This window comes from Corvus hawaiiensis, chromosome 13 (genome assembly GCF_020740725.1).
Source record: "Corvus hawaiiensis isolate bCorHaw1 chromosome 13, bCorHaw1.pri.cur, whole genome shotgun sequence".
In the NCBI taxonomy this organism is placed as follows: domain Eukaryota; kingdom Metazoa; phylum Chordata; class Aves; order Passeriformes; family Corvidae; genus Corvus; species Corvus hawaiiensis.
In genome coordinates, this window is record NC_063225.1 from 9,872,348 (window position 1) to 9,884,848 (window position 12,501).

At 43.8% G+C, this 12,501-nt stretch overlaps 1 protein-coding gene across 2 annotated transcripts in view; it reads right to left on the reverse strand.

Moving 5' to 3' along the window:
* Positions 1 to 12,501, reverse strand: part of ADAMTS17 (ADAM metallopeptidase with thrombospondin type 1 motif 17) — a 158,170-nt gene that overhangs the window by 120,984 nt on the left and 24,685 nt on the right. For both annotated transcript variants that reach the window (XM_048317949.1, XM_048317948.1), the window contains exons 5-6: positions 5,910 to 5,993; positions 5,412 to 5,569 (exon numbers count right to left, since the gene is read on the reverse strand). In XM_048317949.1, coding sequence (XP_048173906.1) covers positions 5,412 to 5,569; positions 5,910 to 5,993 — 242 coding nt within the window. The remainder of the gene's footprint in view (positions 1 to 5,411; positions 5,570 to 5,909; positions 5,994 to 12,501) is intronic.

A 12,501-nucleotide genomic window follows, 5' to 3' on the forward strand; every position in this document is an offset into this window, starting at 1 on the left:
TCAATGAGGGATCCATGGAGCTGTATTAAACAGAAACAGAATAAAAGCCTTGAAGCTCACCATCAAAGCACTGACACTTCCTGTGAGAAGATTTAATACATGAGATTCCTCATGACAGAAAAACAAGTGTGTGAGGGAAAGTATTTTATAACTAAATTAATAGCTTGAATACATTTCAATAGGCACTTAGACCTAAACTTCTAGGAGCTCTCTTCACCAGGGCTGCTTTGCAGTGCAATCCACAATAAAGAGGAGCTGGAGAGAAACATCACATGTGCTAAAACATTTCAGAAGTTCCTTAACCCAAGGGAACCTGAGGAACTGTAGTCTCTATCACCATGGCTTTCCTCACCCTGGGAGGAGGCAAGAGAATCCTGTTAGTACATTTGGAGTGTGCCATTTGAAATGCCTGAGTCCCCATGGGATTTGGAGTTTAAGAGTCTGGCAGGAGGAAAATCAAAAATACTCAGAGAAAGATAAATACTTAGAAAAAGAAAATACTTAAATATAAAAATAGATAAATATTAAAAGTGCTCTTTCCTTGAAGAAAGTTATGAAACTAAGGTTTACAGGAAAAGGGATTTAAGGCCCAGGACTGTGGCTGATGAATCCAGACCCTCCACACCAAACTCCTATGAAAGTCACAAATCAAGCTGTCAAGGGCTTGGAAGGAGAGCACAAACAGCCATTACCAGCTCTTGTTAAGCAGACATTGAAAACCAACCATGCTTCAGTGCAGAAAAACCATAACAACCATCAAAGTGTTAAAAAAATCAGACAGGAACCAAACAAAAATCGGAAGCTACGACCACACACCAGCCCCAGCTTTCATTTTTCACTGCAGCCCAACTGTGTCTCGACACCTTGGCATTCCAGCCCTTCCAAGGAAGACTAATGACAGTCTCCTGACGGAGCTGGCACCAGCGCGCCTGCTCGACTTCCCAGACCCAGCTTGACAGAGGTTTATTTAAGGACTTATTATGTTATATAAACTGGTAAATCAAACAGATGCTTTTCTTGTGACAACAGATAGCTGAACTATTAGTGGATGGCAGGAGGCCACAGCTAGAAAAGCCTCTCTCTCTCCAGAGCCTGTCCAGCACTGCAAATAACGCACAAAAAAATTCAGCTCCTTGCGCTGTCCCACAACAAAAGGTGGCTGGCACTTTCTGGCAGCTCCACAGAGGAATTACCACCATGCCATTAAATAATGGGTCTGTAAATGATCCAGCACAACTTCCAGGCTCTCCTACTGAGGTAGAATAACCCTTGTGTGTGAAGAGTGCTGTGATGCTGTTTGGTCAGGGAAGGGCTTGAAGCACATCAGCAGCAGAACTGAACATCACTGGCAATTCAAGTATAAAACCTGTTCAGCGCATCCTTAAAACTATCATAAACACAAGTCCAAGAGACTCCATCTTCTATTCAAATATATGTAAGAAAATTCCAGGATTTAAACCATCTGGACCATTGCAAATATTGTACCCCAAAACCCCATGGCCAAACAGAAAAGCACATCCAGACCTTTAGTCACAAACAAGCTTGGTCTCAGTCTTCTTCCAAAGGCAAGGAGACACCTCATCACAAAACCCATTACTGAAACTCGTACAGTCCTACAGCCTGGAAGGGTGTTAAGAATGATCTGTCTCACCTGTGGCTCAGTCACACCAGTGATTTAAATGGCTCCATCCTGGCACCTGAAACTGATCTGCTTTTAAAAAAGTTTCAATCACAGGTGTCTCTCTGGCACATTTTTGAGCTCAACTGCACCTATATTTTTGAAGTGAGAGCTTGACATGACTGATACTATAATGATACTCAACAATATAGAAAAGGTATTTTAATACTCATTGCATGTGCAAAGGTCTCTTATCACAGAGACACAGTTCTATTAGCAGAATTTTTTACAGAACTTTGCTGGAATAAAACTCTTTCTCCAGGAGCTGCAGTTCAAATCCAACATCTGACCTTATCACATGAGGTCTTGGACAATATATTGAAATCACAGCTCTAGCTGTGAACCAGTTTTACTCTTCACTTTTTAGCCACTGACTGAATCAAGCCAGACACAAGTTCTCATCCTGGGACCTGTGAAATTCTCAGTCATTATCATGTGTGGTACCCAGCAGAGGGTTTCCATTAGCAGAGTACAACAATTCTCAAAAAAATGACGAGTCAGTTGTTTTGTTCAATAAAAATAGCCAGAAGAGCTCAGAACTCCTCTACAGTCACTCTTCCATCTGGCACCCACCAACTGGAAAAAAATACCTAACTATGCTAAACTAAACTCTGCAATTCAAGTCCTTCCTGTGAGACAGAAGGAAAGTAGTTGAACTGTGCAACAGGAATAAGAAGTATTCTATTAAATGGCCATTCCCAGCATCCTTCAAATGACATCTTTCGTCCAGTCTAACCCTGCAGGGTCATAAAGCTAAAGGACAGAGGAAACTGGTACAGTCCAGAACCTGCCAAAATAAACTTTCCACATCCATAGGTGCATTTAGTAGCACTATGTGCCCAGTTTCCTTGATGCACAGTGAATTCCTCCATTTGCCCATTTAATGGGAAGGCAAAGGGCTGGAGAAATGTGGAATGGAGGAACAGGCTGCAAATGGAACAACTACACCACTGTGTCAGGAAAAAACAAGTCTTTGCTTAAAGACAGCTCTGAATCCTGTTCCTGTCAGTGTTGGGACATTCTTTGCTCTGCTATCACATCACCTATAGTCTAATAGGTGACCCAAACACCTCCAGCCAGGAGCTGGGACAACATCAGTGTGCCTGAAGATTTCCCAGAGAATGCAAAAGACAGAGGGGGAATGTGTTTCAAATGAGACATGCTTCTAAAATCACTAAGATACAGATTCTGCAGACAGAAGTTATTTTGGTCAGCTGCCTGTTAAAATATGAAGTACACTATCCAAAGATGTCAGAGATCTGAATTTCTGCAAGTTCAAAACCAGAATTTGAATGAGAAAAGTCTGATGATTATAGAGACCACAACACTATATTCAGACCTTCAGGGCTGTGGCAGATTATTCCCACTGTCTCATTTATTTACTGAGCAGGACAAAGGTGCACCTTATTTCACAGGCACAGTGTGTCTCTTACCTGGAACTCAGGTGGATACTATTAAAATCCCACAGGACGGATATTTGCCACCTGAGTAATCCACTTTTGCATACAAATGAGGGTATGGGAAACATCACTTAGAGGTGAAGTTTCAAAAGGCAAGCGTGCCTTGGTGTTTCAAATGAACCCAGCCAGATTGGAACCAGTGGGATTTCTTCAGAGCTTGACCCCAAAGAATCTGTTTCTAGTCCTTAAAGCAGCTGCAGCTGCTGAAAATTCAGCTTCTGCTTTTTCTGGCGCAATTGCTTGTGCTGGACATGGTGTTGCTCCCACATCCTCTACCACTGGTCCATCTGTACAGTCTGGGGAGGGTCCAGGGACACACACACACACAGTTCCAATGCCAAGAGGAGAAAAATTCATTTCCCTGGCACAGGAATGGGTCTGCTGGGCCAGAAGTCTTCCAAACAATGCGGCATCCTCCATGAGGCAGAAGCAGGATGGGTTAAGGATGACAGGACACAGCAAGAAAGAAGGAAAGACTCCAAGTACATACTGCTGGCCATCCAGCAGGAAAAAAGCTGCTCCAATGCACAGCCATGTGCTTTCTGGCCTGAACTTTCTCACCAAAGCTGAATCTAGTTTCTAACCCAACCAAACCTGTACCTTCTCAGCTATTCCCACTGCAAAACCCTGCAAATCCATTGAACAATTCCTCCTACAAATTCTTTCTACAGTTCTTCCTCAGATGCCTGAGTCCAACTCAGTTAGCCTGACATTATGCATTCAATTTTGAAGGCTGCAGAGAGTCTGCAGAGATGAAATGCTCTGCTCATTCCCCCCGCCCCGCGCTTGGAGCCCATCAGAAGAGATTCTCTCTGCCTCACTTGTCATGCAGGACAACTGGATGGCCAGATGAGTTTAACAAAAATGTTCGTTATTTATTTAGGCCCTGATCCAATGGAGCACATGCTTAACTATAACCAGGATGTTCATCTCGTTGACTTCAAAGGAACTATTCCCCCTGTCTAAACTGTTAAGTATCTGCACAAGTGCTTGGTGGACTCCAGTGAATAGAGGAGGGAGCAGGGTTTGGGGGAGCTGCACACACATCTGTGGAGGAGCTTTCTCAGGAACTCTGCTGGCCTCATGCCCTGCTCACCAGCTCTTTGACTGAAAACTCACCAGAATGCCATGGATAGTTTGTATTGGAGTTGTTAACACAAATCTAATGCAAGAGATTATTACAATCAGCATGGTAGTTTATGCAAAAACATGTATTTCTACTTAAATTGTTGGCAGAGAAAATATGCGAAAGAGGTGAGTAATATTGAACTGCAATACAGGTATTTCCTGTCTCAAACTGGGGAAGAAGGGGTAGGAAGTAGTGTTTTACTAGCCCCATGAGCATCCATATCACACCATAATTTTGTGCTCACTTTAATTATTCAGAGATCACTTCTGTAATAATCAATACTTCATTTACATCTTAAAGGATGCAAAAAACTTAAAACACCATAGATTTGCTAATCAAAATTTGTGGTAACTGTGGGGAACATGGGACTTGCATTGTATTGTGAGGTTGGGCTCAGGTAGTTAGAGGAAAAAAGACTGTTGTCCCTACAACACCCTTTTTCTTGCTTTATCTGATGTGTTTGACACATCAATAAGTTCAGAGCTCCAGGATGCAAAGAATTTTGCTCAAGTATTTCTAAAAAGATCATTTCACATCTGAAATAAATGCAGGAGTTTTCAAATACACAAACCAATGAGGAATGACACCCCTCCTCTACCCCAGTTGTGATAGAGGAGAGGTGTTAAAGTGGTTATTTCCTCGGGCAAAGAGAGAGCAAATTAATTTAGTTTATGGTATTTCTCTCCCCCTTTCCTTTGGAGATAACTCCCTCCCCACTGCTGACGCACTGTCTGCTCCTCTCAGACTGCTCAGTTGAGTAATCCCTAATTGCACACAGAGCACCTGAGCTCAGCTGTGTTCTCAGTTCCACACCTTCTTTCTCCTAGGAAGGAGGGCTCCAAAACCTCCCCTGTTTTTTTCCACTCCTACCAGCTGGTGTAAGAAAACCTCCTGTGCTACAGCCACATCCTGATCCTGACTGTGACACAGAAGAGTGACCATGACTGTGACACTTTGGCTCAAGAGGAAAGATGCCTTTGTACAATCTTGTTAAGAATGTACAAAAGACAGATCACTTTCATCAGAGGCATCTGAACAGCAAATGTATCATCTTTTTCTTAGATTTCTGCTTGACCAGATAACCCCATCACTGACCATGGGCATTATTAGATGAAGTACACTGATAAACCAGACCTTCCCATACCTGGTCACAAAAACAGCAGCATCCACAGGAGGGGTGTCATCCCTGGCACCAGGAACCTGGTTGTTACCAAGGTATTTTGCCCCACCATATTCTTCATTTTGCCACTGACAGAAGCTCTCCAGAGATCTCTCTCCATGATGCCCAATGGACAACTTCGCCTTTGGGGGGGAGAAAAAAGGAGATACAAAAGGAGAAATATCAGCCACAGTCTTTAGATAAAGCATCAGACCTCTCCGTAACAGTTAACTCCTGAGACTGGTTTGCAGCTACAAGCAGACAGATTTACCAGGAAGGATAAATAAAAGGATTCTGATTCCTTTCACTCCTACAGCCCCTGTACTTCCCACCTTTAATACTGCCACTTTTAATGGTGAACTGGAACAGGCAACTCCTCACAGTTTGTGATGCTGAGGCCAGACCTGTCCCACATCCCCCTCCCACCCTGTGGGACACCACAATGCAATTCCAGGAGCAGGGGAGAAAGGAGTTGGAACTCACAGGGCGATTGTGAAGCAGGACTAGTTTGGTGACTCGAATGTTGACTTTAATTCCCAGGCTTTGATGCTGGAACATGTTGTACACCTGTCAAAAAGCAAAGAAAACATCCAGAGTGTATTAGTGGCAATACCAAGACCTAGTAATAGTTGAAGAAACTAATTGTGACTAAAGTTACACACTTGTCCTTCTAAAAACTGACACAAAAAACTCCCATAAAAGGATTGTGCTACTACACCCAGTAAAATAAAGACTTTTTAAGAGTTACTGTGGAAAGGATAGAAATATTCCAAAGGAACTCTAAACATAAAGTCTCAGGAGCACGGACATACGTTACGAAGCATCCAACTAACATGGATCTTCAGCATTTAAATATCAGAGCTATCTGAATGCAAGATGAAATAATGGTGTGTTTTAGACTTCAGGAAATAGAATGGAAAAGCAATTTCCCTCTGTTATTTTCATATCTTATATAAGAGAATAGTAATAAGGCAGCACATAATGACACAAGCCTCAGGAAATACAAAAATAGCACCGGAAACTACCTTACTACTTTCTCCAGATTTTGCATTCCAGCTCAGATACTTCACCTCATTTTTATAGGTTAGAATATAAGATCTTAATTGATGCCAGAATTTGATTCCACCCATTTCTCTGTGTACAAATGTTTTAACTAGACAGTATCAAGAAAGGTGAGGGAAGGGTTTATCTTAAAAAGGTGTAAAATGCCACATAAAAGATCTTGGGTGAATATTGTATCCCCTGCTTAATAAAAAAAACCAAAATCAAGACCAGTGAAGAGAGACTCCTGACAAATGGGAGGCAGGTTTGGCCCCAGGTAAGCAATATTCCTTCCTCACAGCTCGTTTGGCTACAAGCATCACCCAGGCTCAGTAACTTCCTACAGCAAACCCGAGACACGAGCAGATCTTGCACATTATGTTTTCAACGCTTGGTATTTTTCCTACTTGTGCAAATACTCAGGAATGTGCTCAGTGGAAGAGTGCTCTGGAACTCTCCAGTGCTTGGGGTTGGATTTAAGCACACACGTAAATGTTTCCTACAATTTAGGCACAGACTGCAAGACAGAGCTACTCAGTGTTTGACCCAGTGACCTTCAGCTGAGCACAATGAGCCATTTATCTTCCCTGAGGCTGGTGTACAAGTGCCCACAAGGGCTGGCACTATTTGCTTAGCCTGGGGATGTGTTGGTAGAGCAGTTCGGGCCTCTCACTACAGACCTGGTGGGGATAAACGTGACACTTGCAGAGAAGGGCTCCGACCAATGACCCGTTTAAGTGGAGACCTGGACCTTCAGCTGGGAGGGTCACTGGGGAACCAGGCTGAGGGAGTCAACCCCTGCTGCACCCCTGCAGAGGCTGACAGACACTTCCCTGGGATGGCTGGATGGATGGCTGGATGGATGGCTGGATGGATGGCTGGATGGATGTCTTTGGTGTCCCAGCTCTCCACTAGCTCTGGCCATCCCATGAAGTTCCCACTCATGAAAGGAGGATAAGTCCAGCAAACAGGTCCTTATCACTGAGCCTGGTGGTGCTGGTGCTTGGCTTCCCATCGGAGCAGACAAGCTGCCTCCAGACCTGGCACGGACACATCCAAACACCACCAACTTCCAAAGGGTGTTTTCCCTGGCAAAACTTGCACACCAAGCACCAGCTGCTGGAGAGCTCAGGATGCAATCTTGAAAGCTGTCAGCCCTTCCTCCTTTTCTCTTGTGCCCTCTGTCCTATGGATAACTCTGACTGCACTTTTATTCCCATCCACTAGTGATCTCAGAAGAGCTCAAGCAGCAGCAATTGGACACTAAACAAAAAAAAAAGCCACTGGGAGTGCAAGACGCTCCACTTTGCCTGTTTATGCAAGCTTTGTTTGCTTATTTTCTTAAATGAAGCCCAAAGGAGCCCCACACTGATGGCAGTTTGTGTTGCCTAGCAGGAACATTAACCTTTCCCTCAGAGAGGGAGATCACTTAACAGTTACAGACAACACACACTTGACTTGGAGAAAATTTAATTTGCCAATTAAAATAATCTATATACAGAGAAAAAAAAGATAAAACAACACCTTCCTCTCACCTCATCTTTACTCCTGCATTCCTGACTCCTTCCCCCTCACCCAGAGCCATGCAGGTGGATGGGGAATGGGGACTGTCCTCAGCCTGTAACAGCTCTCTCTGCTGCTCCTTCCTCCTCACACTCTTTTCCCTGTTGCAGTATGGATCCCCTCCATGGGCTGCAATTCCTGTCAGGAGAGCCTGCTCCAGCATGGGCTCCTCTCCTCAGGTCACAATGTTCTTCAGGAAACAGCCACCTGCCCCACCATGGTCTCCCCACAGGCTGGAGGGCAACCTCTGCTCCAGCACCTGGAGCTCCTCATCCTCCTGCTCTGACCTGGGTGCTCACATGGATTTTTTCCCCACTTTTTTCCACGATGCAGCTTTTTCCCCTCTTCTGAAGATGTTTTCGCAGAGGCACCCCAGCTCTCCTGACAGGCTCTGCTGTGCCCTGTGGTTAGGGCTGGGACCATCTGCATCCAGCAAGGGGCAGCTCCAGGTCTCAGCCCCACTGCCAGCTGCACCCACACACTGTCCTTTCAGAGGGAAACTTCTCTGGGATCATGGGCTTTAAGGCTAGAAGGAATCCCAAGGAGAAGGCAAACAGACTTTTAAATGGTTTGAATAAAAAAACATGAGTCTGATACAGCTCAGGTTGTTCACAGCTGACGTTAAACCAGGCCGTGCCCAAAGGAAGCATCATCACAGAATCCAGCTGATTGTAACAATAAATAAAATAAAAGAATTCAAATACATAGGCCTTTCCTGCTAAGAATGGAATTCCATCACAGCAGCAACAACGTTCTGCTTTTCTCACCCAGCCAACAAGGAGACCAAACCCCACAGACTCAGCGCGTCCAAACTGTTCAACACCACATCCAAGTGTCCATCACCAGCACGTGCCAAGTGAGGTGGATAAGTGGTACCAGGGGATGAGGAATGGGATTTCCCACTGCAGATGTTCTCAAGATTTCCTGCTGCATGGACAGAGAGACTGACTCACAGACACCTCCCTGCCCACTCCCAACACCATGGGCCACCCTTCCTGAAGCCTGCAATTGCATCACACCCCTCAGGCTGCTGTGACTACTTCCAACAGGGGAAAAGTGAAAATATTTGGGGTGGTTTAGAACCTTTTAATAAAATAAGGCAGCTGGGAACAGAAGTGTCAGAACCTGCCATGGAACCAAATGCAAAGGTTACGGGTTTAGGACACCACCACAAGTGGCAGAAAGCAGCTTGGCTGGAACAGAAATGGAGGTTCTGGATCACTGGGCTGAAAAGAAGGGATGGGAAAAGTGGTCAATTGGACTGAAGTGCTGTCGGTGCCCTGCTGCAGGTGAACTTCTACACTGTATTGACTTCTCTATGAGGAGTCATCAAAAGTAGAGAGTGAGATCTGGAAAGAGGAAATATACAAACAGGAAATAATACAAAACAGACAGAAAAAAATGGAAGGGGAAGGGCAGTAGAACAACAAGAAGAAGAAAGTCTGTCTCTGGCATCTCCACCCTTCATCTGCATTTCTCTGACAGAGCTTTACTGTACAGAATGCCCTAAAGAAAACAGGAAAGCTTGAAGGCTGGACCATCCTCCTCTGCTTGCATTCCTCCTCCCTCTCTTTCTCCTTACAGCTCTGACATAGAAGGGGCAGAACAAATGCAGTTTTGGCATAAGCTGTCCAGGCCTGCCCCAGCACGCACAAAGCAAACGCAGACATAAGGAATTGGGCTGAGAGAGGAACTAAACTACATCATTTTAATTTTTTTTTTAATTCTCAAGAGCTTCCTCTGCAGGTGGATGGTGGGAGGAGACGTGTGTGTTTCAGATGTTCTGGAGTTCAGAACAGCAACCCTGAGGGTAAATTGACTTTTTTTTCTCTTTTTTCTTCCCTAAGCGCTGCATACAAGCAGGAGCCTTCCCATTGCCTTGGCTGCTGGATGAGGTTTGGACAGCAGAAGCCTTAGTCAGGTTACTGAGGTTGTCTTTCTCTCATTTTGAAAAGTGCTATAGGATTTCTAACACCCCCCTAAAGCCAAGCTTTCAAATTACTCCTTTAAACATTATGAAAAAGAGCATATTCATAGCTCTTTATAAGATACAGTTGACATAACTCTTTCTCCTGGGGCTGCTGGAGCGAAAAGAGAAATCTGTAGACAGTTATCAGACACTCAGATCCTTTTCCCTTATGTTCCCTTATATCCCTGTTCCCCTCATGAAAATGCCAGATCAGGGTAAGGGAGCTGATTATGAGTGGCAGCTCTGGAGCCTTTATGTGCCAGCCCCCAAGAGCACAGACATATAAATCCATCAATGCAAGCATGATAAAAATGATTTTATCTGCTTTTTTAACATAAAAAACCCTCAGAGGGGAAATCCAAAATGAAAAAGAATCTGTGGAGTGTAAAATCAGGCTTCAGAGAGCAAAACATTATCATTCCTAAAGAACAACATAAGAATTTTCCCTCTTAATGACATCCAAAGGATCGCTAACTTCAAGTTCCTGCCTGCTGCTTCAAAGAGCTTCCACAGTAATCGTATGGTTTAGCAACAGCTGCAGGAGAACCGACACTGCAGAAACCCACCCTCCATGCTGCCTTCTCTGAGAAAAAGGCAAGCTCCAAACCAAGCCACAGTTGTAATGTATTCCAAAACCCAAAAAAATGCACTTAGGGGACAAAAAAAGCCCCAAACCAACCCAAATCCTTTTTTTTAGGTTTTCAAACCCATAGAGAGCAGCTGTTAAATTACTATGTTGTGGTCTTGGAAATTCAGAAATTCAGACGTCTCTGTCCCTAAGTGCTCAGAGGGTCAGTCTGGGTGGGACTTGGTTTGCAAAGTCAGCTCTGCAGAACTTCAAAGAGCCAACATCCACAACTCACTGTTCAGGGACTGGCTGAAAACAGTAACCCCTCATCTTTAACAACACAACAGCCAAGGACAGGACTTTCCAAAGCGCCTCATCCTCATTTATCACCATTTGAACCAGTTATCTCCAGAACCACTTGAATCAGTTCTCTCCAGAAAGCCGAAAACCTAAACCATGAAGACCAGCCACAGCAGAGGCCAGGGCAGTTCCTAGAATCTCCTTTTTCCTTTACTGGTCACTTCTTTCAGATGAAAAGCAAACACACAAGCAAACAGAAGCATAAAATTCCTGCAAGAACAGAACATCCATCCTAACAGCTCCACATGGATGTAAATGCAGTGAGAAATTATAGTTGCCAGATGCAGACTAACAGAATGAGTGAGCAAAATAAGCATGTTTTTAAGCTTGTTTTACCACAAAGGCACTTGGGTTTGGAATTCAGAGGAAGTTCTAAACACTGGCGACTACAGAAGAAGGGCATGAACAGGAGATGCTCTCAAGCCAAAGGTGAGACAAGAACTGGAATGCAAACACTGCAACAAAGCTCAAGAACAAGGGAGTTTAACTTAGAAAAAGAGATCAGCACCTATATTTAAGTAGCTGGTTTTGCATTTCCACAGCTCTGCTGGTATCGCTCCCTGCCCATGTTCTTCCATTCCTCATGCCCACAGTCTCATTGCCTTGCTAAGGCTGCAGCTGTGCGTGGTGGCATTTGACAACAACTTTATCACCTGTTTGGAAAATCGTGCAGAATCAAACACCTTGCCAGAAAACAAGGAAAGATTTCTTTTTAGCAGTGGTGACTTAAAAAAAAGCCAACTCAAATGCCTGGAGCTGTGCTTGTTCCTACTCATATGTTACAGAGTATCTCAGAGGGAAATTCTTCCATGATCTTGGAAAAATCTGTCTTATAATTTCAAATATTAGTTTAGTAAATGGAAGAGCCTGCACCTCTACAGTGACATTCACAAAAAACAAGTACATCTAATGTGAGTCTATTCTCTGTTCAGGGGGATGGAACTACAGAATTTCATTAAAAACACAGCATTTGCTACATGAACTACCACCTGTTATTTCTGGGTTCCAAAATGGGTTTGCTGTGCTTTTTAGCTGTTATTCTAGAGCAGGGTGGTGGGTTTTTTTTCTCTAAGATTCTCATTCACCAAGGGAGCAATAAACCTGTATTTTGCAATGCTGACTTTTTTCCCCTTCAGAAATTCTTGTAACATAAATAGATATTAAATACTTTAAGGCAGATCACTTTATTTAAAATGCCTATAAATATAAAATGCATTAATAAGACCTCTTAATGCTTGTTTTGTGGTTTGACAGTAAACGTAATGGCTTACAGAGAGGAGTTAAGTTAATATACCCCTGACCAGTAATGTTCTATTTGCTTAAATGCAAGCATCCAAGCCAAAATTAACATTCTGGTTTCTTTTAGAGGCAGCCTGCCATCCTGCAGTATAGCTGAATAAGCACTGCCTAATATCACGGGGCAAATCCTGTCCCCCAGCTAACAGTCACCCAAGGCTGAGAGGGAGGCAGGAAACAAAGATCCCAAGCAGTCAAGAGCTTGGCTCAGACCTACTCAAACCACAGGACTATCTCTCTGAAATATATTTTTCTGAATTACTCTTCAGCTTCTTTTC